The 23,176-nt window shown below is 39.9% G+C and overlaps 1 protein-coding gene across 1 annotated transcript in view; it reads right to left on the reverse strand.

The window, feature by feature from the left end:
* Positions 1-23,176, reverse strand: part of sh3pxd2b (SH3 and PX domains 2B) — an 83,818-nt gene that overhangs the window by 14,262 nt on the left and 46,380 nt on the right. Inside the window, exons 5-8 of the mRNA XM_055226395.1 lie at positions 18,836-18,927; positions 4,660-4,680; positions 4,375-4,418; positions 2,103-2,234 (exon numbers count right to left, since the gene is read on the reverse strand). Coding sequence (XP_055082370.1) covers positions 2,103-2,234; positions 4,375-4,418; positions 4,660-4,680; positions 18,836-18,927 — 289 coding nt within the window. The remainder of the gene's footprint in view (positions 1-2,102; positions 2,235-4,374; positions 4,419-4,659; positions 4,681-18,835; positions 18,928-23,176) is intronic.

Raw genomic sequence — 23,176 nt, forward strand, 5'->3', positions numbered from 1 at the left:
CATTCAAAGCATCCTAATTATTCAGCGTGATGAGTTTATAGCAGCATTTTGCAACAGCTAGCATGGTAATTGTGCACTTCCTTAGCATGCAAAACAAAAAAACGCTTTAAAACTAGATGCAGACAGTACACGTTAGACAGATTTTGACCTCCAGAGCTGATTATACGATATATAGATACTGAAGCGAGTCACGTTTTGCTCATGTACAAGGGGAACAATCAAGAATCGACACTTTGACTGAGGGTTTATGCTCTGGACAAAAAAAAAAAAGAGTCCCCAACTGGATTTAACTGAGCAAATATGTTGGTGTTGCTGCAGTTGGTCCGGTCGAGGTTCAGCAGAATGAGGTCAGCTGACACCTGAATATACTGAATGACCAGGTTATTACATCAGTGGATTTGTTCTTCCCTGATGAAACGGACAGATTCAAAGATGAGAATGACAGGATTCAACGGGATCAAAGTGTGAAAGAGAGAGACAGGGAGTGTGAGACAGAGAGAGAGAGAGAGGGAGAGGGGAGAGAGGGAGAAGAAGGGAGAGAAAGGGAGGCTGAGAGGGAGAGGGGAGTGACTAAGAGAAGCAGAGAGAGAGACAGCAGAGAGAGGGAGAAGCAGAGGCAGAGAGAGATGCACAGAGAGAGAGAAATAGAGAGAGAGGGAGAAGAAGGGAGAGAAAGAGAAGCAGAGAGAGAGACAGAGAGAGGGAGGGAGAAGAAGGGAGAGAAAGGGAGGCTCAGAGGGAGAGGGGAGAGGGAGAGGGGAGAGAGAAAGAGAAGCAGAGAGAGAGAGGGCGAGAGAGAGGAGAGAGAAAGAGAAGCGGAGAGAGAGAGGGGGGAGAGAGAAAGAGAAGCAGAGAGAGAGAGAGGGGGAGAGAGAAAGAGAAGCAGAGAGAGAGGGAGGGAGAGAGAGAGAAAGAGAAGCAGAGAGAGAGGGAGAAACAGAGGCAGGGAGAGAGATGTACAGAGAGAGAAAGAGGGAGAGGGAGGGAGAGAGAGAAATAGAAGCAGAGAGGGAGGTAGAGTGAGAAAGAGAAGCAGAGAGAGGGAGAAGCAGAGAGAGACAGAAAGAAAGATGCACAGAGAGAGAGAAATAGAAACAGAGAGGGAAAGAGAGGGAGAGAATGAAGCAGAGAGAGGGAGAAGCAGAGAGAGACAGAAAGAAAGATGCACAGAGAGAGAGGAAGAGAAAGAGAAATAGAAGCAGAGAGGGAGAGAAGCAGAAAGAGAGAGACAGAGGGAGAGATGCACAGAGAGAGAGAAATAGAAGCAGAGAGAGAGAGACACAGAGACATCATTTTCACACATGGATCGTCCTCCACAGAGTCCAGACCTTAACCCCAGTGAGAATCAAATCAATCAAAGCTAAAGGCGAAACAACCAAATATTACAGCGTCTGATCTTTTTTTTTTTTTTGTCCAGGCAGTGTATTTATGTTGTTCTGCCCCCAGTGGACAAATTATATTATAATATTTCTATTTTGATTGTAATACGATTGTAATATGCAGATGTTTCTTGCAGTTTTACAGTCTACTCTTCATTAAATGCCCAAAACAGCACGAGTTTTCCTGGATGTTTATTGGAGAAACTTTTCGTTATCTGTAAAGTTAATCCCAAACACCAGTGGAGGCAAAATATATGTATTTACTTGTTTCGAGCTACTTAAGTCAAGGTCTGCTGCCACTCCTGAGGTCTGATCTTTCGTAAATCAGGATTTTCTAGCCTTTTACACTTTAAATCTGTATTCTTGTGAGTGAGCAAGTACATATCAGCATGGTAGAAATATAATGTGACCAGACGTCCCCGTTTAACTGAGACAATCCCAGTTTTGAGCCCAGTTTTGTCCCAGCAGATTCATCCAAACCATTGATTTGTTGCGGTTTTACACGAGAAATATCCCACGTGTCCTTATTTTTGACCAATCTGATCCCCACCAACAGTAAAAACGTGAATATATTGTCATTTTATCAGCTAAAATACAGAAAAAGTGCTTGAAAATGACACAAACGAAGTCAACCATCCCAACCCAGCCGCAGTTTTTCATTTCGAAAAGTCTAGTCGTGCTGCGTAAGTATCTAAAAGTACTAGTACTGCCCAGTCGTCGTACCGGATTCGTTCTTCTCGATGACCTCCACCACCTGTCCCACATGGAGACTGATCTCGGAGCTCTCCTGCTTCTCATAATCAGTAACTGCGACGTACTGATCCAACAGGAGAGCGTCGACTGAAGTTGAGTCTCCTAAAAACGAGAAAAAAAAACATCGATTTTAGCCGATTCAGACATTTAAACGATAAGTAACTCGGATACGTATAAATCTTAACGCCTTTCCTCAATAGTTCGCGTGTGATATTTGGTCCAATGTGACACTTTAACATTTTTATAATTGGTTTTGTAATAATTCGAATTTGACCTTTTGCAATTTTAGCATTTCAATGATGAGGCTGCGTAACCTTTGGAAAATGTCACTTTTTATGATGCGCTCTGGAATCAAACTGGTAATCCAATTTGAGCGCGTCTTTAGCCAAAACAGCAATTTGCGATGATTAGATTGGAATCTTTTTTTTTTTTTTTAAACGACATGTCAGAAACAATACGGCGGACGTACTGAGAGGAGGCGTAATAAGATCTGAGACGTGAATGGAATAGAAAAAAAGGCAAACGGAGAAATGTGGACACGGGAGGACGGACTCGGGGGAAGGGCTGGGTTAATCAAAACGTGACGACGACACCGAAAATACCCTCCACCAAAGTTAGCAACAACGCTACTGACAATGACGAATGGACTGCGACGATGCGATTCCGCTCAGTCCTGAAGAAGCCGTACTGAAGGTCAACGGTTAGCGACGCTCCTTAATAAAGACGTTACCATTTCAATAATTCACGTATTTGCTCTATTTGACTTTATCGATGTCTCCCAGATGAATAATGACCTACTTTTTGATCATTTAAAAGTGCACTACGCAACTTTCCTTCCTTGCATCCACGGAGGTTTAATATTTAAGCCTGGAATGATCCGCAGTTTGGTGTTAAAGTGAAATATCGTGCGTTTGTTTAAAGTGATCGTATGTAACTCTTTTGAATGTGGAAATAGAAAGTTAAAATCTCACTTTGAAACGTTCTCCATAGAGACAGATACATTTTAAAGATGCCGTGGAGGATTATAAAGAAACAAAGAAACAATATTTTTAAGGAAGCAAGCAGCAGGAGGTGGAAACCCAACTCCAGGCCAAATAATAGTCAGGTTTGTGGAGATGCAAGCCCGCTCACAGTAAGGACAAATGTTACTTTAGTCTATGTTTTGGTAAATAAGTTACATACAATGTTTTCATGTCAGAGCCACATGAACCATCTCACACTCACAGGACTAAAACCGGGACTGAACCCGGGATAAACCGGGACTGAACCGGGACTGAACCGGGACTGAACCGAGACTGAACCGAGGCTGAACCAGGACTGAACCGAGGCTGAACCGGGACTAAACCGGGACTGAACCGGGACTGAACCGGGGCTGAACCAGGACTGAACCGGGGCTGAACCGGGACTAAACCGGGACTGAACCGGGACTGAACCGGGACTGAACCGGGACTGAACCGGGACTGAACCGGGACTGAACCGAAGCTGTGACTCAGACCTCGACTTTGACAATGTTTAAATCCAGACTCAAACTGTTCTGTTTATCTGTGAATACGACTGAAAGGGGTTTATTCTGTTTTAATGTTCATTTTATGATCATTACTTGTGTTTTGATTTGTTGTAGTGTGATTTTAATGTCCTTCTTATTCTGTAAAACACTTTGAATTACTTTGTGTATGAATTGTGCTGTACAAATAAACTTGCCTTACCTAAAACTAGCTTTAAAACTGGGCTGTTTTTCAGTGAGTGGGATCACCTCTCCACAGATCTGACCTGAAACCTGGTGGAGTAACTTGTCTCCATGAAGATAAGACAGTTGCAAACCCTTTAAACACAGTGCACCTTTAAGCTCTGCTCCTCCAAAGTAGTAGTACAATTTTAGAAAATAAACGGGACCAATTACAGATACTTCAGTGATGAACGAGTACGCTAATAGTTGACCTTCAGTGCTATGTGACCCCTGTTATGGTTTAAGCTACTCTTCTAGGAGAAACTTTGCCCAAATCTTTACAGAAACCTGCCACGACTTGAAGCCAGCAACACAAAAAGTGCGATTTGAGCATTTTTCCCAGATTGTGGATCAGACAGAAGCCCCCGCAGCTACATCCCACCTGCCCCGGGCCGATGGAGAGGAGAGGGTTAACCAACGAAACAACCGACAGGCTGTTAGCGTTAGCCCGTTAGCACACGAGCCCGTCCCGGTCACACACACACAAGCACAGCCCAGAGCATGGCAGTGTGCTACTACCTCGCTTTAGGAAAGTAGTCGCTCGCTCCACAATCCCTGATGAGAAGGAAAATGGATGGAAAAGACTGAACAACACGTCATGCAGCAAGTCATGGATATTAAAAGAAAAAGGAACAATCATTTTTTTAACATGCGTTACAAAGCAAAATATTAAAAAAAAACATATGCATGGTCACTAGAGGGCGACAATGCCTCTGTAAAATAGTACTTTGACTGTGTATTTTTTTTTACTTTAAGCAGGTTTATTGTAAATCTAATGGCATAAAATAATCTTACCTGTTTTTTTTTCTTCCAAGCGGTTCCCTGAAAATAAAATAAAAAACAATTATAAAGCAAAGTACGAGAAAATACATCAACCAGTCCAATTTCAAGTGATTCATTATTTAAAGTGCAGTGTTTAAACGATTCACGACTTTCTACCGTAGTCTCCATGAAGATGTTATTGCTCTGGCTGGAAAGTTTCACAGTACGGCATTAAGCGATCCGTCTCCTCGAAAGCGCAGTCTCTTTTGTATTATTATATCATTTTTGCGCTGAAAGGAAATGTTAAAGGCGCCGTATCTGACGCTTTTACCGTCTTAAAAACGTGAAAAAAAGAAGTAGCTTGTTTTAAACGGTTTGCATTCATCCAAAGTTATTCCTCACTGACTTTACGCATTCGGAACATCGTAAATATTCACCGTCAGAGCGGAGTTTTGTCATCCGCTCGCATCGCTTCCTGATTATCGGACAATCAAACCCATTAAATTAGACGCAGACAGTACGCAGAGGACTTAGTTTGACCCCGAGGACTGCTTATTTAAAAGTCACGGACGCTTTTAAATCTTCAGTAGCTCCTGTAAGTCTTAAGTTTTACTCACCAAATTTTAGCCGTAGATAAACTGAACCTTTCCGAGATTTTTGGCGATATATACGGTTATAATTGTTCACTTACACTTGAACTTATCCCGACTTAAACTAGAGGAAGTGTCCACCATTTTCGGTTTTGCACTGAAAAGCCCGATCCAACACACTTTACATAACATTTAAAATCATTTCCGGGCTTATGTCTCTTATTTGATCCTCGATATCACGTTTTAAGTCGTTTATTAAGTCGTCTGAGGTTTATTCACAAACACCTTTTCTTTAAGATCGTCCCACATGAAGAAATCAGGACTAGTCAGGTCTGTGGAGATCACAAACTGCCCCCTGTCTTTGAAAAACACTTATTATTCCTTTAATGGCGTTTACGCTTTGACCCATGTGACTCAAAGTTCCACTGTACAATGACGGTTTGTTCCTCGGTGCTGTATTTGCTCAGATTAATGTGGGAAGAGTCGATCTAAACGCTCTGAAAAAATGAAAGAAAAATATTTAAAAACAAAAGAGTTATGCATGTTTTTCAACTGTCAGTGACTTTTGGGCATAATAATGACATATTTTGGGTCACTTTTGGATATAATCTGTACTGAAGTAAGAAAAAAAACTCTTAAATACATGGGATAGCTCTGGTCCAGGCCGTTTAAGCTCTGTTTATACTTTGAAATCGTCCATAACACGTTGATTAGTTCCATCCATCAAACCGCGTCGCTACACAGACTTGATCTAAATTAACTTGTGCAGCTTTTAGTCTGAAATCATAGTGAGTGATACAGTGAACAAATAGTTGTCTCCCAAAATCAATACCGCGGTTGACCGTTCATTTATCCGTGTATCGATTCCACTGCAGCGTAAGTGGTATTCCCGATGTATTAAAGTACGGCTAAATTATACGCTGTCACATGTGAACGAGGGGAAAAAGGAGCCTCTAGATAAAACCCGTCTGTGAAACATAGGCCGACGTTAAATTCAACAGAGCAGCTGCTATATCTGCTTTGGACATCACTGACAATAATAGTCCACCGCCCCTCCAGGATAACGCCGTCTCCAGATGCCCTCGCATGACCAGAGGAAAGAGCCGATTCTTTTTGAACAGATTTAAAGAGCCTGTGCCCGTTTTTCCCCCAACGTATTTGAGTAAAACGCTTCTTGCTCCCAAATGACAACCTTCTACAAATCCCACCCTGGAGGACTGTTGAGGAAGTATTGACTAGAGGTGCGCAATGTTGACCAAAAATTCAAAAATCTCACATTTTATTGCGTTATCTCGAGGGCAGTAATCAGGAAATCATTGGGGAAATTCTAAAACTGCAGGTAAATGTCTTGATGGAGTTTGGACCATAAAGTTTAACTCTCAAGTTGTGAAGGAATATAACTTTAAACCCTTGTTTGGAAGACTCTGCTAGACATTTCTGTTCATTATAGTTTTAATTAGCTCTCTTTTATGTTTTTAATTATAGAAGATATTACTACATTACTTCTGATATAATGTATAAACAGCTCTTGAGGTTGAAATATGTAGGCTGTGACTTGTTTGTGTCTACCGTATTTTCTGGAGTATAAGTCACACTTTTTTAATAGTTTGTCCAGGGGTGCGACTTATACTCAGATGCGACTTATATGTGAAATTATTTTAAAAAACAATTCTCCTCTTCATTTTTGTCACACTGACAACCATGCGAGGGCACTCTAGACTTGTGAACTAGTATCTACTTCTCCCGTACTACTGAAAATTTTAACATTACGGTAATTTAAAAGACGTCTGAGTAAGACTGAACAAAAATAACCCCCTAAAAGAAAATCGTATCCTTCTGGAGTTGGTGGATTTGTTCAGAAGCGACACCGAGGATGAAGAATTCAATGGATTTACTGATTTGTAGTGAGATCCAGAGTAAACGTGTTGCTTGTTTTTTCTGCTTTATTTATCTGATTAACTGTTAATATCTTACGTTAACAAACCAGACACGTGTTCAGTTCTGTCTGTGCTTCATGTCGCTGAATAAATATAAATGTGTTACGTTAGCGTGATGTACTGATATTCAGACTGTTCTTCTATATCTTATTATTATAACTTGCCTTTAAAGATAAAATGTCCGTTCTTGATCTCGGATTTTTGATAAATTTCCCCCCCAAAAATGCGACTTATAGTCCAGGGCGACATATATATGTTTATGTTCCTTTATTAATTTGCATTTTGGCTGGTTCAACTCATACTCCGGAGCGACGTATAGTCCAGAAATCCAGTTATTAGAAAGCATTTTACTGTCCGATAATCAAGATATGCACGTTAGCATGCTAGTTGTTGTTAGCTCTGGTCTGTTGAGAGTTGTAAAAAGTTCTTATAAACTCATTGCAGTGAATAATTAGGATTGTAATGCATAAGGTAAGTGAGGAATAACTTCAGTTTTTCACATTTTTAAGACAAAAAATATATATATATCAGGTGCGGCACTTTTAAAACCAATATTCCAATATGTCTTTTTCCGATCCTCCTATTCCCACACTCACTCACTCTTTCGCTTGTTTTCCTTGGCACACAGTCGTCCTTCCTGAATTAGCAGCTCCCAGCCTCAAAAACACAGTTCGATTGGTGAAACTGTTAATTGCAGGATAAATCTCTGGCTGTAGAAGTGAATCTATTATCGTGCTATAAAAAGAAAAGCGAGAACTGGCCAAGATCAGCAATGCAATCATCGGGAGCATCACGGCGTTCGAAAATAGAGTCAGGCAGTTATTTTAAATCGGTAAAATAATCCGTGATACTTTTTCCCCAAGTCAATCAGAAGTGAGAGTTTTATTTTTGTTTTTATGAAGGAGTCGACTGCTGAGAACGTCACTTCTGCATTTCGCTTCCACATTCACGAGTAAAAACAACTTGTGAAATGCATGATATGGATTTTTTTGTGCGTAATAAACAAACAAACAGATTTACTATAGATTTGTTTTGATTTAAAGATATCAGATTAACCTTGTATCAGATTTTCTTCCGGGTATTTGACCAAAAATTCGTCTGTACACGCAACTTCAAACAAATCCACAGCGTACACTTGGTATCAAATTATAATTGTATTTCCCGAGAAACAGGAAGTGCGCAGTTAACAGCTCATCGTGGTGAATAATTAGAATTAGCTCTGAAGTTCTTGATCAGCAGGAGTAAAACAACTACGATTTAGCAGAGAATATTATGAATGAGCAGGGCCGTTGACTGAAATTTGGGGGCCCGGGGGCAATAAGCCTCACAATGGCCCCCCTCTAATACAAATCAATAGGAAGAGGCTAAATTTCTGGGCCCCTTTGTCCCCCCTCGCTGTGGACTCCCCTGTGGATAAGTAGTTTTTTTTCTGCACATTCTGGTGATATAACGGCGAGCTAAGAGTAGTATTTTTGTTTTTATGGGAGAGTAGACCGCTAAGAACGTCAATTTTACTTCCACATTCACAACTTCAACCTCATCGTGGTGAATAATTAGAATGTTCTGAATGATACGGTAAGTGTGGGATAACTTTGAAACACTGCAAACTGTTTAAAATGAAGTTCTTGATCAGCAGTAAAACAACTACGATTTAGCAGAGAATATTATGGATGAGCAGGGCCGTTGACTGAAATTTGGAGGTCAAGGGCAATAATCCTCACATGGGCCCCACTGTAATACAAAATAACAGAAAGAGGCTCCAATTCTGGGCCCGTTTGTTTATTTTTTTTAAACAAGTTCTTGATCAGGAGTAGCTAGCTTGAAGATTAGCTGTGTTTTGTGGCGCAATATCGATCAGTTTACCTTTTTACAGTACAAAGCATTACGTAAGACAGTTCAAAATGATAAAACTATTAAACATATTTTGTTCAAATCAGGGAGCATTTTATTTACAGTACAGAATGTGTTCAGACAAATTTACATAAACGTTGGATCGCAGTGTGACTCTGAAGTGCTGTACGTCTGCAATTTGTTTTCTCCCCGACAAAACCCACAATGTCGATGAAACGTTCTGCACCGACAAAGACGCCTATGAAGGTTTGAACTTTGTGTTTAAACAAGAGAGAAATGTGAGAAAATGTTAACGCCTGTGTGAGAAAAGTGTATAAAGTGTGTGGTGAGGGGTTTTACAGACAAAAAACATATAGAATAATTGTAAAAAACAAAGCGGATACTTCGCGGATTTCACGTAAACCCAAATACAACAATTTCACAGGATTAAAAACAAAATTTCCTAGCTAAAGTTCACAGGGTAATTCAATTTTCTCTTGTCTCCATTGAAAAAACAAATAAGTTAAATAACGTCATGCTGTGAAACACTCCAGACGAAGCAAAAAACTCAAATCCTCCACGAAAAACATTACGTAACACAACTTTTAATACTAAATTTCTGGCTACTGCATGTAACACGCCTCCATGACGTACACTCATCTCCTCTACTTCCTCTCGGCTTCACTTCCTTCACTTCTCGCTCTTTTTCCTGAGCTGCGGTTAGCATTGCGCAGTAGATCGCCGTCAGCGCTGTAGATTTATAACACATGATAAATCTGTGTACCCGTCACTCAGCCAAACAACAGGCGACACGGGCAGAAAGCTAATCCAATTTCAATAAAAGTCGAACCAAGGTCTTCCCCTGATCCTCACTTTTAATGAATAGGAGCTTTCACGGAATTAAGCCACTCCCCCCCGCAGCCTATGGGGTCAGTACGAGAGCGGCGTGGAGGTTTGTGTCTTTGGTAGAAACGCATAATCCAAAGAGAGAAAGTAAAGAAGAAAAGTCACTTATAAAAGTACCGCACAATTACTGTTTTTTTTTTATTAATGTTTATATCAAATCTCAGAAGCCGAACTGTTCCAAGAGGATCCAAAGATTTGTGTTCCCTCGTTTATCGCGGGGTTTACGTTCGAAAAATAACCCACAATAGGCGAAATCCGTGAAGTATCAGCTTTATTTTTTACAATTATCCTATGTTTTTTGTCTGTAAAACCCCTCACCACACACTTTACACACTTTTCTCACACAGGCGTTAACATTTTCTCACATTTCTCTCTCGTTTAAGCTCTCTCAAAGTTCAAACCTTCGTAGGCGTCTTTGTCGGTGCAGAACGTTTCATCGACATTGTAAAAAAAAAGCACGCAAAATTACACAAAAACATCGTAGAAACAGCAGGACCGCCAAAGGTGAACCGCGATATAGCGAGGGACAAGCGTATACAGGGAGACAGAGTAAAGATACGGTTGCATAAAAGTCACTTCTGAACGTACTCTACAATTATTTATTTTTTTTAGACATGTATAATCATGTTGGTATTGACAATTTGTGTTAAAACGAATGTCTTATATCAAGTCCAGTGAGCGAAATCAGCAGGAGGCAAAGATTCGTGGTGGTACGATTTAAAAATGTTCAAAATGTTGCCATATTTACGACGCTAAATCTACAGTATATATGAACATGTAACTTTTCTATTAACCTCCTGAGACCTGGCGTCCTCATCTGTGGACAACACATTTTGGGTTGTTTAGGCCACAGTGCAAAGAACAGCAACAAGAACATGTTCAAGTTTGAATATTTCTAAGAGTTTAGAATATTTATTTATTTTTATTGTATTTATTTATTTATTATTTTTATTGTATTTTAATTTATTTTTTAATTTTAATTTATTTTAATTTATTTATTATTTTTATTGTATTTTAATTTATTTTTTAATTTTTATTTATTTTTATGTATTTATTTATTTATTATTTTTATTGTATTTTAATGTATTTTTTATTTTTTTAAATTTTTATTTATTATTTTTATTGTATTTAAATTTATTTATTTATTTTTTATTTTTTATTGTATTTTAATTAATTTTTTTATTTTAATTTATTTTTTATTTTTATTGTATTTTAATGTATTTATTTATTTTATTTATTGTTTTATTTTTTTATTTAAAGGCACATGTCTTCCTGCTCCTGTCAACAGCACAAACGAGACACATTGTTCCTAGAGGCACAATTGTTTCTCATTTTGTTTTTTTACACAAAATCTATGTGGTCAGGCTCTTAATAGTTTTTGCAAATAAAGTCCTGCAAGAGCTCGGGTCTCAGGAGGTTAAGGCGTCCATCACCTGCTTTGCCTGAAATGCTCCACAATGTCATTACATCTATTTATCTCGCATCTATTCCATTTCCATTGCTTTAATTGCTTAAAAAATATCTCGTTATCCGCTTGTCTCCATGGAGATAGAAATGTCGGTAATGTCAGTCATGCATTACTGTGGATTATTCCAAGCAAAGCGAGACGAGCAGTTAGCGGACTCTGCCCCGTGAGTTACGTAAAGCAACTTTGACTGAAAAATGTTGTAAGAAAAAAAAAAAAAAAAAAGTTTGTAATCCTGATAAATTACAAACAGTCCAAGATCCTGGTTCTGATTTCGCCCCCGCTGCTCCTGACAGGTTGTCCCGGGATTGAAGGATGGATCAAATGCCGGAGAGGAGGACGGGGTAAGAGGTTTTCCTTACCGTACGCCATATATGTCAAACTCAGGCCCCGGAGCAAAATCTGGGCCACGGTGTAATTATATTTGGCCCGTGAGATGATATAAAAAGTGCATTAGAGCTGACCCGCTGGTGTATAAAACATGCACCACTAATACTACAAATCCCAGAATGCTTTGCTAGGACGCTGGCGTGTAGTCGAGACCGGCACGTTGAAACTCGTTAGCAACCGAGCTACCGGTCACCTCGGACAAATGAATTATTACAGAGAGAGACATAATTTATTTTATTCTACTGATGCGTCTTTTATTTCAAATTTATTTTCTGTATGTTTGTAATATCAGGCTTGAGTTGTTCCAGATTTTGTGTTTAAGCAAAACTAAACATTACATATCATGCTGTTATTGTTTTTTACTGTTAAAATGTAAATATGTATGAATGTTTTAGGACATGAGGACGCTCCGTAAACTCCAGTGTCTTGGTCGTCTAACTAAATTAACTTATTTATTAGAAAACTACAGCACTTTAAAATGACTGGCAGCACTTTAGCCACATACACACTTTATAAATATGCACTTTAGACTGTGTGGAGTGTGATTTTTTTGTGATCTGTGGAGTTGTTTGATTGTCGTTCGTGTCGTCCTGTCTCTTGTCTCGTTTTAGATGTTGAGGGACTGCGAATGAAAATCAGCTGTCTTTTTTTTACTGGTGTTTATTAATGCGCATTGTCCCTTTTAAATAAATAAATAAATAAACATATCAGGTGCAGTCAATTTTTCAATAAATACTGAGTTTGACCCATGAATTTGTCTTATTTTTTTAAATTTTGGCCCAGTGTGAGTTTGAGTTTGACCCCCCTGACTTACGCAAACACTTTGTAGAGTCAGACGTGTCATATATAGAAACGATTGTACTCGCTTTACGGCAGCGCCACCTGTGTAAAACCTCCGTTACTACACCAGCGCTCACTTAGCATCACAGCGTTTTACACCAGCCGGCCTCGTTTTTGCGTTTTGTCCACAAAAAAAAGCACATTTAGACATGTAAACTGACCCCTCGCCTTCCACAAGACCTACTAAAAGTCTGGATGCGTTGATATATTTCTTTACAACATGTTACTCATTACGTTTCGTCTCCATTTTCAGCTCAAGAACGATTCAATATTCATCACGAAGCGAATCGAGCTAAACTTTCCCCAGCGCGCAGAGCCGTCGGAATAACATTACCGCTCTTATCTAACGCTTTCTGTCAGCAGCCTCCATCCGAGCGGCGCTTCAAAGTCGCCCGATTCAAATGATTAGTTGTAGGTGACATTAGGGGGCGCCGCTGGGAACGCTGACCTCATAGCGATATTCAGTCTCCATAGAAACGGCACGTCTGATTTAATTGTCCTTGTGCGAGACTTTGAGCGACCAGATGTTAAATCCAAAGCGAGTAACCGCGCGCTGGAAGTTCTTGTAATACAAATGAGGAAATATCCGCCGTTTAAAGACGTAAAAGTCGGGACGCTGGTGAGTAAGGCGAGTCCAAATTCGGTCTGTCTGGGAATTTGTCGAAGTGGAAGCCCCGAAATTACGATTACGCACGACACTAGAAACAAACTGAACGTAAAGCTACACGTAAAAACGACAGGTAAGGAGTAGTATTTCATATTTTCATAGCGTTAAACTGTGATATTTTCATTTAGAGTCATTATCATGCTTCAGTATTAGATCATCGTCTTTTTCATGTGATATTCCGGTAATATTTTCTTGTATAGTTTTTCAGCAGATGTTTATTCTGCGGAAACATATGTCTTCACGGCGTCTTGCCCAGAGACACGACAACAGTCCGAGTCTCAATGAGAACCAGCTACTACGGGCTGCAAGTATTAAGACTGCAATTATGTTTTAAATGCATGGGACAATATTGAAATTTAGTGTGACTATCGTGTGATTATCATGGCCAAAGTGATTAATAATTAAACGATTATTAAAGTTGCAGACAAAAATGTTAAGGATATAAATCATTACTTTGATTAACTTTAGTATAATGAATAAGTTCCATGTTTAAAAACCTGGTATAGTGTTGTACTCAGTGAAAATAAATATGATTTCGCACAGAATATTATGGATGAACAGGGCCGTCGACAGAAATTTGGGGGCCCGGGGCAGGGATCCTCACATGGGGCCCCCCCCTCTAATACAAATTGATAGGAAGAGGCTCCAATTCTAGGCCCCTTTGTTCCCCCTCGCCGTCTCCTCTGTCGATAAATAGTTTTTTCTGCACATTCTGGCGATTATCTTTGTTGGCGATTATCACGATTATTTAAAAAAAAGAGCGTCAAAGTCAAATTCACAGAGGGACAAAATTAAAAACTGGGGCCAAAATAAATATTTACTGAAAAATTTCACAACATCTGTGTGTTTTTTCAGAAGGGGTGGATTAAATTTAAGTGAGACGACAGGGAGCAGATGCTAATGAGCGTCGACAGAAGTGGTGGGGGCCGGCGCCAACACATTCGCAAAGCATTCTGGGATTTGTAGTATTAGAGGTGCATGCGCTGTACTGACTGGCGGTAAATGGGACAAATGTTTATATCGAGGGTCAAATATAAAGCGTCTGATATAAAACGTCCCACAAACGATTATTGTCAACCATTTTTGATCACAATCATCGATATTGTTGTTTATCGCCCCACGCCGAGTAGGATTCTTGTTATAAATACTAACTTCAGCAGGATTAATATTTGAGAAAAGACTGAAATCTGAACTGATAAACTAACCCAAGAAGAAGAAGAAGCTTTTCAGAACAGTTTTTTTGATAATTGCGTCAACTCAAACTACAAATTCCCGCAACTGTTGCTTCACCGAGACTGGAACAAAGTCTGAAACCGCACATTTTCAATCCGCTGTTGGCTAACACGGGGCAGCTATCCATAAACGTCTTTACTACACGTTTCAATTACACATTTGTCTTTATAATGTCACGCTCTGGCAAATCAAGACTGTTTTGTTTTAACGCAGGCCCCTTTCACACGGAGACCGATACATCTTTCCCCAGTCGTCTCTTTCAACACCACGAACTGTGAACCGACGGCCGACGCTGTCCATTAGACGTGATGACAGCGAGGTTAAAGTTAACGCCCCGTTTGACAGTTACCGGCGTGAAAACAACTCCAGGGTCAGAAGTCTGTTAGTCTATGAAACCTGTGTTCTGTGTCCTTTAGTGCGCCCGAGAATACGCCAAACGTTAGCGATCAAGTGCGACGATACATGTGCGAATTTCCTCCATTTCACTCAAAACATGAACCGTAGCTACAAATCTCCAGCTAAGATAATCCTGATCAAACTCAGCAACAAGATCACGGAGACAGGTCCTCGTACGTGGGACTGGGCACCCAACTGTGTCAAAGCTCTACCTGGAGACAAAGTTCGAACATTTTCTCACATTTCTCTCTCGTTTAAACTCTCTCAAAGTTCAAACCTTCGTAGGCGTCTTTGTCGGTGCAGAACGTTTCATCGACGTTGTGGGTTTTGTCGGGGAGAAAACAAATTGCAAACGTACAGCACTTCAGAGTCACACTGCGATCCAATGTTTATGTAAATTTGTCTGAACAGCGCGACTGCGAAAGGTGAACTGTACGGAACTTGGGTCTCTCTCTCGTCTCTCTCTCGTCTTTCTCTCATCTCTCGTTTTTCTCTCGTCTCTCTCTTGTCTTGTCTCTCTCTCGTCTTTCTCTCATCTCTCGTTTTTCTCTCGTCTCTCTCTTGTCTCGTCTCTCTCTCGTCTTTCTCTCATCTCTCGTTTTTCTCTCGTCTCTCTCTTGTCTCGTCTCTCTCGTCTTTCTCTCATCTCTCTCTTCTCTCGTCTCTCTCTTGTCTTTCTCTCATCTCTCGTCTCTCTCGTCTTTCTCTCATCTCTCTCGTCTTTCTCTCGTCTCTCGTTTTTCTCTCGTCTCTCTCTTGTCTCGTCTCTCTCTCGTCTTTCTCTCATCTCTCTCGTCTCTCTCTTGTCTTTCTCTCATCTCTCGTCTCTCTCGTCTTTCTCTCATCTCTCTCGTCTTTCTCTCATCTCTCTCGTCTTTCTCTCATCTCTCTCGTCTTTCTCTCATCTCTCTTGTCTCTCTCTTCTCTCGTCTCTCTCTTCTCTCGTCTTTCTCTCGTCTCGCTCTCGTCTCTCTCTCGTCTCTCTCGTCTTTCTCTCATCTCTCTCTTGTCTCGTCTCTCATCTTTCTCTCGTCTCTCTCTTGTCTCGTCTCTCTCATCTTTCTCTCATCCCTCGTCTCTCTCTCGTCTCTCATCTCTCTCTTGTCTTGTCTCTCATCTCTCTCTCTCGTCTCTCATCTCTCTCTTGTCTTGTCTCTCATCTCTCTCTCTTGTCTCTCATCTCTCTCTCGTCTCTATCGTTTCATCGACGTTGTGGGTTTTGTCGGGGAGAAAACAAATCGCAAACGTACAGCACTTCAGAGTCACACTGCGATCCAACGTTTATGTAAATTTGTCTGAACACATTCTGTACTGGACAGGAGACACGGCACGGAGGAGACTGATGGACAATGGTCTACAGTCCAACAGCCAATCAGGACACAGAACACGACGCACGCTCATACGATGTAAAAAAGCATGGGAAATAGCAGCAAAAGATGAACCGCAATACATGAAGGGACAACTGTAATTCAATCTTGTACTCCAGACGAGCCAAAAACTCAAATCATCCATGAAAAAACCTACGTAACACAACTTTAATACCACATTTCTGCCACTGTACACAGCTCCATGACTTACACTCACCTTCTCTACTTCCTCTTGGCTCGTAATGCGATTTTCAACATTAAATTGTAGTACTTTCTTTAATTTTCTCACGTGTCCAGTAGGTTCCATAGTGTTCCACGGGCGTATACTAGTCTATGTGTCTTATATTTGTTCTGAAACAGCTCAAAATCGTTCAAGAAAAGTTCATTTCTGTCCTGTGAATGTCACTTTTTAGTAGTGATCCCTACACAAATGAATATCTAGCTTCGATACCAGTTTTAACATCAATTAACCGACGCTTTCCCAGTGCAGACAGTTCTCAGTGGACTCATTTTGACCTCAAGAGCTGCTTACACAACATACTGACGTGAGACACATTTTGCGCAAACACACACACACACACACCGGCGGGGGAAAAAAACCAAAACAAAAAACGGGTAGTCAAATGGATACATGTCTTAAAGGCTAAAATACAATGCACCGTCAGCTGTCTGCAGTTCACGATGTAGCAACATGTTTAAAACGCGCAGTCAGCAAAGAGGGGACTTGTTAAGTGCGTTTCCGCGGCAACAGGAAGCAGCCCGGCGCGGTGAGATCACGTCCATTAGAGGCTGTAATGAGCGGGTATTACGGGGCCCGGCGGCAGGACGTAACATGACATCAGCCCACGGAACGGTGACAAATGTGTGCTTTTGTGTAGCGCTCGTGGAGGTGCACAGACCAGTGAGATAAACACGAAGTTACAAAACAGATGCCAGTTTAAACGACTGAAAATATGATACAAGTTCTTTTTGCTGTCTAAGAAATGGCTGAATTTACGCTAGCTTCATTTGGATTTAAGTAGCTAACCCTTCCCACATATGGTAATCTCGTAGCAGGGGTCAATCTTTGGGTCAATAAGCAAAAGATTATGGTTTTTCACATGTGTTTGAGCTAAATTTGTGTTGCTCCAGTGCAGATAGACTGTATAAGCAGCTCTTGAGGTCAAAATAAGTCAATTTTGTGCATGATTGTTAGCATTTTGTTGATAGAAAGCAGAGTTTTGCATGACGCTAAAGCTAACAGCTGTGCAAAGTGCTTATAAACTCATCGTGGTGCATAACTAGGATGCTCTGGAATGGTCCAAAAGTCACTGACACTTTTAAATCTTCAGTCGCTCCTATAATTCTTAAGTTATACTCGCCAAATGTTAGCAGTAGGTAAACTGAACCTTCTGAGATTTTTGGGAATATATATGGTTATAATTGTTCACTTACACTTGAACTTATCACAACTTAAATTAGGAGAAGTAAAAATAATGTTTTTTGGTTCCTGAACAGTCCGATCCAACACATTTTGCATCACATTTAAATCATTTCCGGGCTTATGTCTCTTATTTGATCCTCGATATCACGTTTTAAGTCGTTTATTAAGTCGTCTGAGGTTTATTCACAAACACCTTTTCTTTAAGATCGCCCCACAGGAAGAAATCAGGACTAGTCAGGTCTGTGGAGATACTGCCCCCTGTCTTTGAAAAACACTTATTATTCCTTTAATGGCGTTTACGCTTTGACCCATGTGACTCAAAGTCCCGCTGTACAATGAGGGTTCGTTCCTTGGTGCTGTATTTGCTCAGATTAATGTCGAAAGAGTCGTTCTAAACGCTCTGAAAAAATAAAATAAAAATATTTAGAAACAAAAGAGTTATGCATTTTTTTCGACTGTCAGTGACTTTTGGGCCGTCCTGTACAAGAATGTGTAAGTGAGTAATAACTTTGTACCACACAGTCCTGTTTTTAAGACTTTCTCTCAAACTGCTTCAAAAACATTCTTTAAAAATTGTTATCGTGACAGGTCTAGGTACCGCTAGGGATGGAACCATAATCAAAAATACAGTTTTTTGACATTTTATATAACCGTGATAGTCGCCAATGAAGATAATCGCCGTTATATCACCCGAATGTGCAGAAAAAAACAACTTATCCACAGCGGAGTCGACAAAGGGGTTTGTTGTCCCGGGGTTTAGGGGCCCACAATTTGACTCTCATTCTATTAACTTGTATTCGGGGGGGGGGGGGGCATGTGAAACTTGTTGCCCCGAGCCCCCAAATTTCAGTCGACGGCCCTGCTCAACCAGAATATTCTTCGGTAGATCGTAGCTTTTTTCACTGATGATAAACTACGATATAACCGTTCTTTAAACATGGAACTTATTCATAAGATTAAAATGATAATGATTCATTTCCAGAACATTTTAAACTGTAAACTATAAAAGAGTCTACTGGATGTACGTTGAAGTTTTAAATAACTGCAGTCCTTGGCACCAGGTCACGAAACTATGACGCAACGGTTTCAGTCCTGATTTCGCCTTTATAGAAAAAACTTTTCCAGAGCTATAGAGCATATATGTGTACGTGTGTGTGTGTATGTGTCTTACTCCTTGGGTGGATTAAGGTCCTCTGATCTGGTCTCAAAAAACACTCGCACCTCCTCACACTGAGAGATGTAGACGGGCAGCTGGATCAGGGCCTGACGAGAAGAAGGGGGGGAAAACATGGGGTCAACTCGGGCTGTGTCGCTCAGAAAACAGAAGTTCAAACATGCACGATGGAAGAAACATGGGACTAAACCAGGACAAGAACAAAAACAAACCAGGTCTACATCAGGACTAAACCGGGATCAAACCAGGGCAAGTGTCAAGGCAGTTTAAGTGTACTCCGTGGCTGCGTTTCGAATGACATCATAGCATTCAACAGGCGAACAATATTTAATACACAAGGGGGCAGCTAGAATGAATATAGTTAAAATATCAGGTTCAGCGTTTGTGTTTTCATGGTGAAGTATTGTGTAATAAACAGGAAAACGTGTGTCTCTCGCCCCTCGTCTGGGAGTATGACATCACCACGTCGATCTGAATCTGAAACCCACCCGTAAAGAGGACTGTCCCAACCCCAAATGAGTCAACGCATTCATAAATTGCAGGTGTTTTTACTGCTCAAAAATACGACTTCTACATGGAAATAAGTGCATTTTATTGTGACTGGGCTCGCATCTCCACAGTTCTGACTTGCGACTGAGCCTAGTGATGTTACGTCTTTGTCTACAGATGTTTAAAGCAAAAGGCAAGGAATTTGTACACAAAGTAATTCAAAGTGTTTTACAGAATAAGAAACACATTAAAATCACAATACAACAAATCAAAACAAAACTAATCCTCATAAAATGAACAATAAAAGAGAAAAGTGCAGAATAAACCCCTTTCAGTCGTATTCTCAGATAAACAGAACAGTTTGAGTCTGGATTTAAATATTGTCAATATTGTAAATATTGAGTCACATCTTCAGGAAGAATGTTTTACGTTTTAGCTGCAGAAAAGTGAAACACTGATTCCCCGTGTTTAGTCCATGTTTAGTCCATGTTTAGTCCATGTTTAGTCCTGGTTTAGTCCTGGTTTAGTCCTGGTTTAGTCCTGGTTTAGTCCCGGTTTAGTCCTGGTTCAGTCCTGGTTCAGTCCTGGTTCAGTCCTGGTTTAGTCCTGGTTCAGTCCTGGTTTAGTCCTGGTTTAGTCCTGGTTCAGTCCTGGTTCAGTCCTGGTTCAGTCCTGGTTTAGTCCTGGTTTAGTCCTGGTTTAGTCCTGGTTTAGTCCTGGTTTAGTCCTCCTCATGTGAGATGGTTCATGTGGCTCATGTGGGAGATGTTCTTTGGTGCTGGTCCATGGAGAGACTTGTTCACACTGAGCTGCTTTAAAGTCTCTGAGCCACAGGAGCCACAGACCTGAGCCACAGGACACATGTGTGAAGTACTTCCTGGTTCTAGTCCTGACCTGAGCAGCAGTGTTCTGGATGTTCTGTTCTGTCTTAAGGCTCGTTTGGAGAGTCCAGTGAGCAGGACGTGGCAGTCGTCTAATCTACTGGACACAAACGCAGGATGGAAGTCTCTACAAGTCTGGTTTTGACAGTAAACCTTTGATTTTTACAAAGTTAGTTTAGATGGTAAAAAGCTGCAGATGTTATTGATTTGACTCCCAACCAAAGAAGTTACAGAGTGTGGTTTTGTTTAAAAATGAGTAATTGTTATTATACTATACATGGATTAGTAGATATTTCTGTAGCCTTAGCATTATAGTTTTTTTTATTTTTATTTTTTATTTTACTTTTATTTTTTTTTTACGTTTGAACAGTAAGGGTTGCTGGAATATCTATTTATAATCTTAATTACTTTCAGACACGATTTCCACAATGGAGGCAAATGTGATAATTTACAGAAAATTTTCAAATCTTTTTTTGTTTTGTTTGTTTTCGCAAATTCCTCAAGATATTTTCAGGAATTCTATCATTTAAATAAGGAATGTGGCTCCAAATCATCCACGAAAAATGTAAAATTCCAAATTATTTCAGCCACAATAAATATTCTGTGACAAACTCGGCAAAAGGAGAAGAAAAAAGTATATTTTAGGTGTCTCTCTGTCGTCTCTGTCCTCCCTCAGTCTGGTGCATCTGGTTTAGTTTTCCGCTCCCTCCCTTCTCCCTCCCTTCCTCTTATTCCTCTATCTCTCTCTCTTTCTCTCATATCATTCATCAGTTCAGCCGCCCTCCCTCTGTGTTTCTGTGGAGCGTCACCAGCACAAGTCCTGATAACTCGCCGCTGATAAGACACAAAACGTTCTCTGGCGTCTTTTTCCCTCGACGTGCAGCTTTATCTGAACATCCCACTTTGGACTTTGTGTCGTCTCTCAAACCAAGAATCCCATTTGTCCCATTTTTTCGGACGTTTCCAGTGCCTAAACTAGCACACGGACTAGAATAAAGCACAAAATGATCTACTTCTATGTCAGCTAACTGGGGAACAGGGCCGGTCCCAGCTTTCAGGGGCCCTAAGCTGAATGTGTCTCTGGGGCCCCCTCCTCTCAGGGGCCCTAAGCTGAATGTGTCTCTGGGGCCCCTCCTGGTTCAGCTGTTGCTGATTCACATTTGACACATTCTGACTCTGCTCTCGTCACTTTGACCAGTTGTTTTTGTGTTTATCTGAACAACATCAGACTGAAAACATCCAGAATGACACAACTACAACAACACAACAACAACACAAACATATAAGAACAACACAAACATATAAGAACAACACAAACATATAAGAACGACACAAACATATAAGAACAACACAAACATATAAGAACAACACAAACATATAAGAACGACACAAACATATAAGAACGACACAAACATAAGAACGACACAAACATAAGAACAACACAAACATATAAGAACAATACACAAACATATAAGAACAACACACAAACATATAAGAACAATACACAAACATATAAGAACAATACACAAACATATAAGAACAACACACAAACATATAAGAACAATACACAAACATATAAGAACAACACACAAACATATAAGAACAACACAAACATATAAGAACAACACAAACATATAAGAACAACACAAACATATAAGAACACAAACGCATAAGAACAACACAAACGTATAAGAACAACACAAACGTATAAGAACAACACAAACGTATAAGAACAACACAAACGTATAAGAACAACACAAACGTATAAGAACAACACAAACATATAAGAACGACACAAACATATAAGAACAACACAAACATATAAGAACAATACACAAACATATAAGAACAACACACAAACATATAAGAACAATACACAAACATATAAGAACAACACACAAACATATAAGAACAATACACAAACATATAAGAACAACACACAAACATATAAGAACAATACACAAACATATAAGAACAACACACAAACATATAAGAACAACACAAACATATAAGAACAACACAAACATATAAGAACAACACAAACATATAAGAACAACACAAACATATAAGAACACAAACGCATAAGAACAACACAAACGTATAAGAACAACACAAACGTATAAGAACAACACAAACGTATAAGAACAACACAAACGTATAAGAACAACACAAACGTATAAGAACAACACAAACGTATAAGAACAACACAAACATATAAGAACAACACAAACATATAAGAACAACACAAACATATAAGAGGGGGCTTAAGATTTTTTTAAATTCTAGACGTTTTTTCTTCATTTCTGGTGGATTTTAGTGTGTCCAGTTGTGTGTCCAGTTGTGTGTTCCAGTTGTGTGTTTCTTAAATTCACATGATGTCGGGTCGTTGCTCCGGTGTAAACACAGAGCTGCCCTCACCTCTGCACGACTCAAAAACAAACACAGCAGCAGATATTTTACTACTATAGAAATAAAACAAATGTAGTAGTTTGAGAGGGATATTTAGGCTGATGTAAACACAAATAAACTTGATATATTATATTATTTTCAGTATAAATGTATGAGCTCTTGGGGGCCCCCTGCTGGCATTGGGCCCCAAGCAGCTGCTCAGTCTGATTATATTCTGGACCGGCCCTGGGAAACGAAATGCCAAGAAGCTAAATATGTCGCAGTAAAACTAATAAAGACTCTGTACCTGATTTTTTACCATCTTAAAACGGTGAAAAAACAGAACTAGAGCTTTTTGAAATGCTTCGCCTTTTGAGTTTTACCTTCCGAGTGTCCTAAATATTCACTACAATTCGCTTTTCTTTAATTTCACGGTAAAGCTAACAGCAACTAGCATGCCAACCGCACACTTCCCGATTCTCATTTAAGCCATTTACAAGTTTGTTTCAATTTAACTTGAGATTTTGCCATTGTAATACAAACGTAACTGTGGAGATTAGGACTAAACTACGACTAAAAC

Source organism: Periophthalmus magnuspinnatus, chromosome 14, assembly GCF_009829125.3.
Source record: "Periophthalmus magnuspinnatus isolate fPerMag1 chromosome 14, fPerMag1.2.pri, whole genome shotgun sequence".
Taxonomy (NCBI): Eukaryota; Metazoa; Chordata; class Actinopteri; order Gobiiformes; family Gobiidae; genus Periophthalmus; species Periophthalmus magnuspinnatus.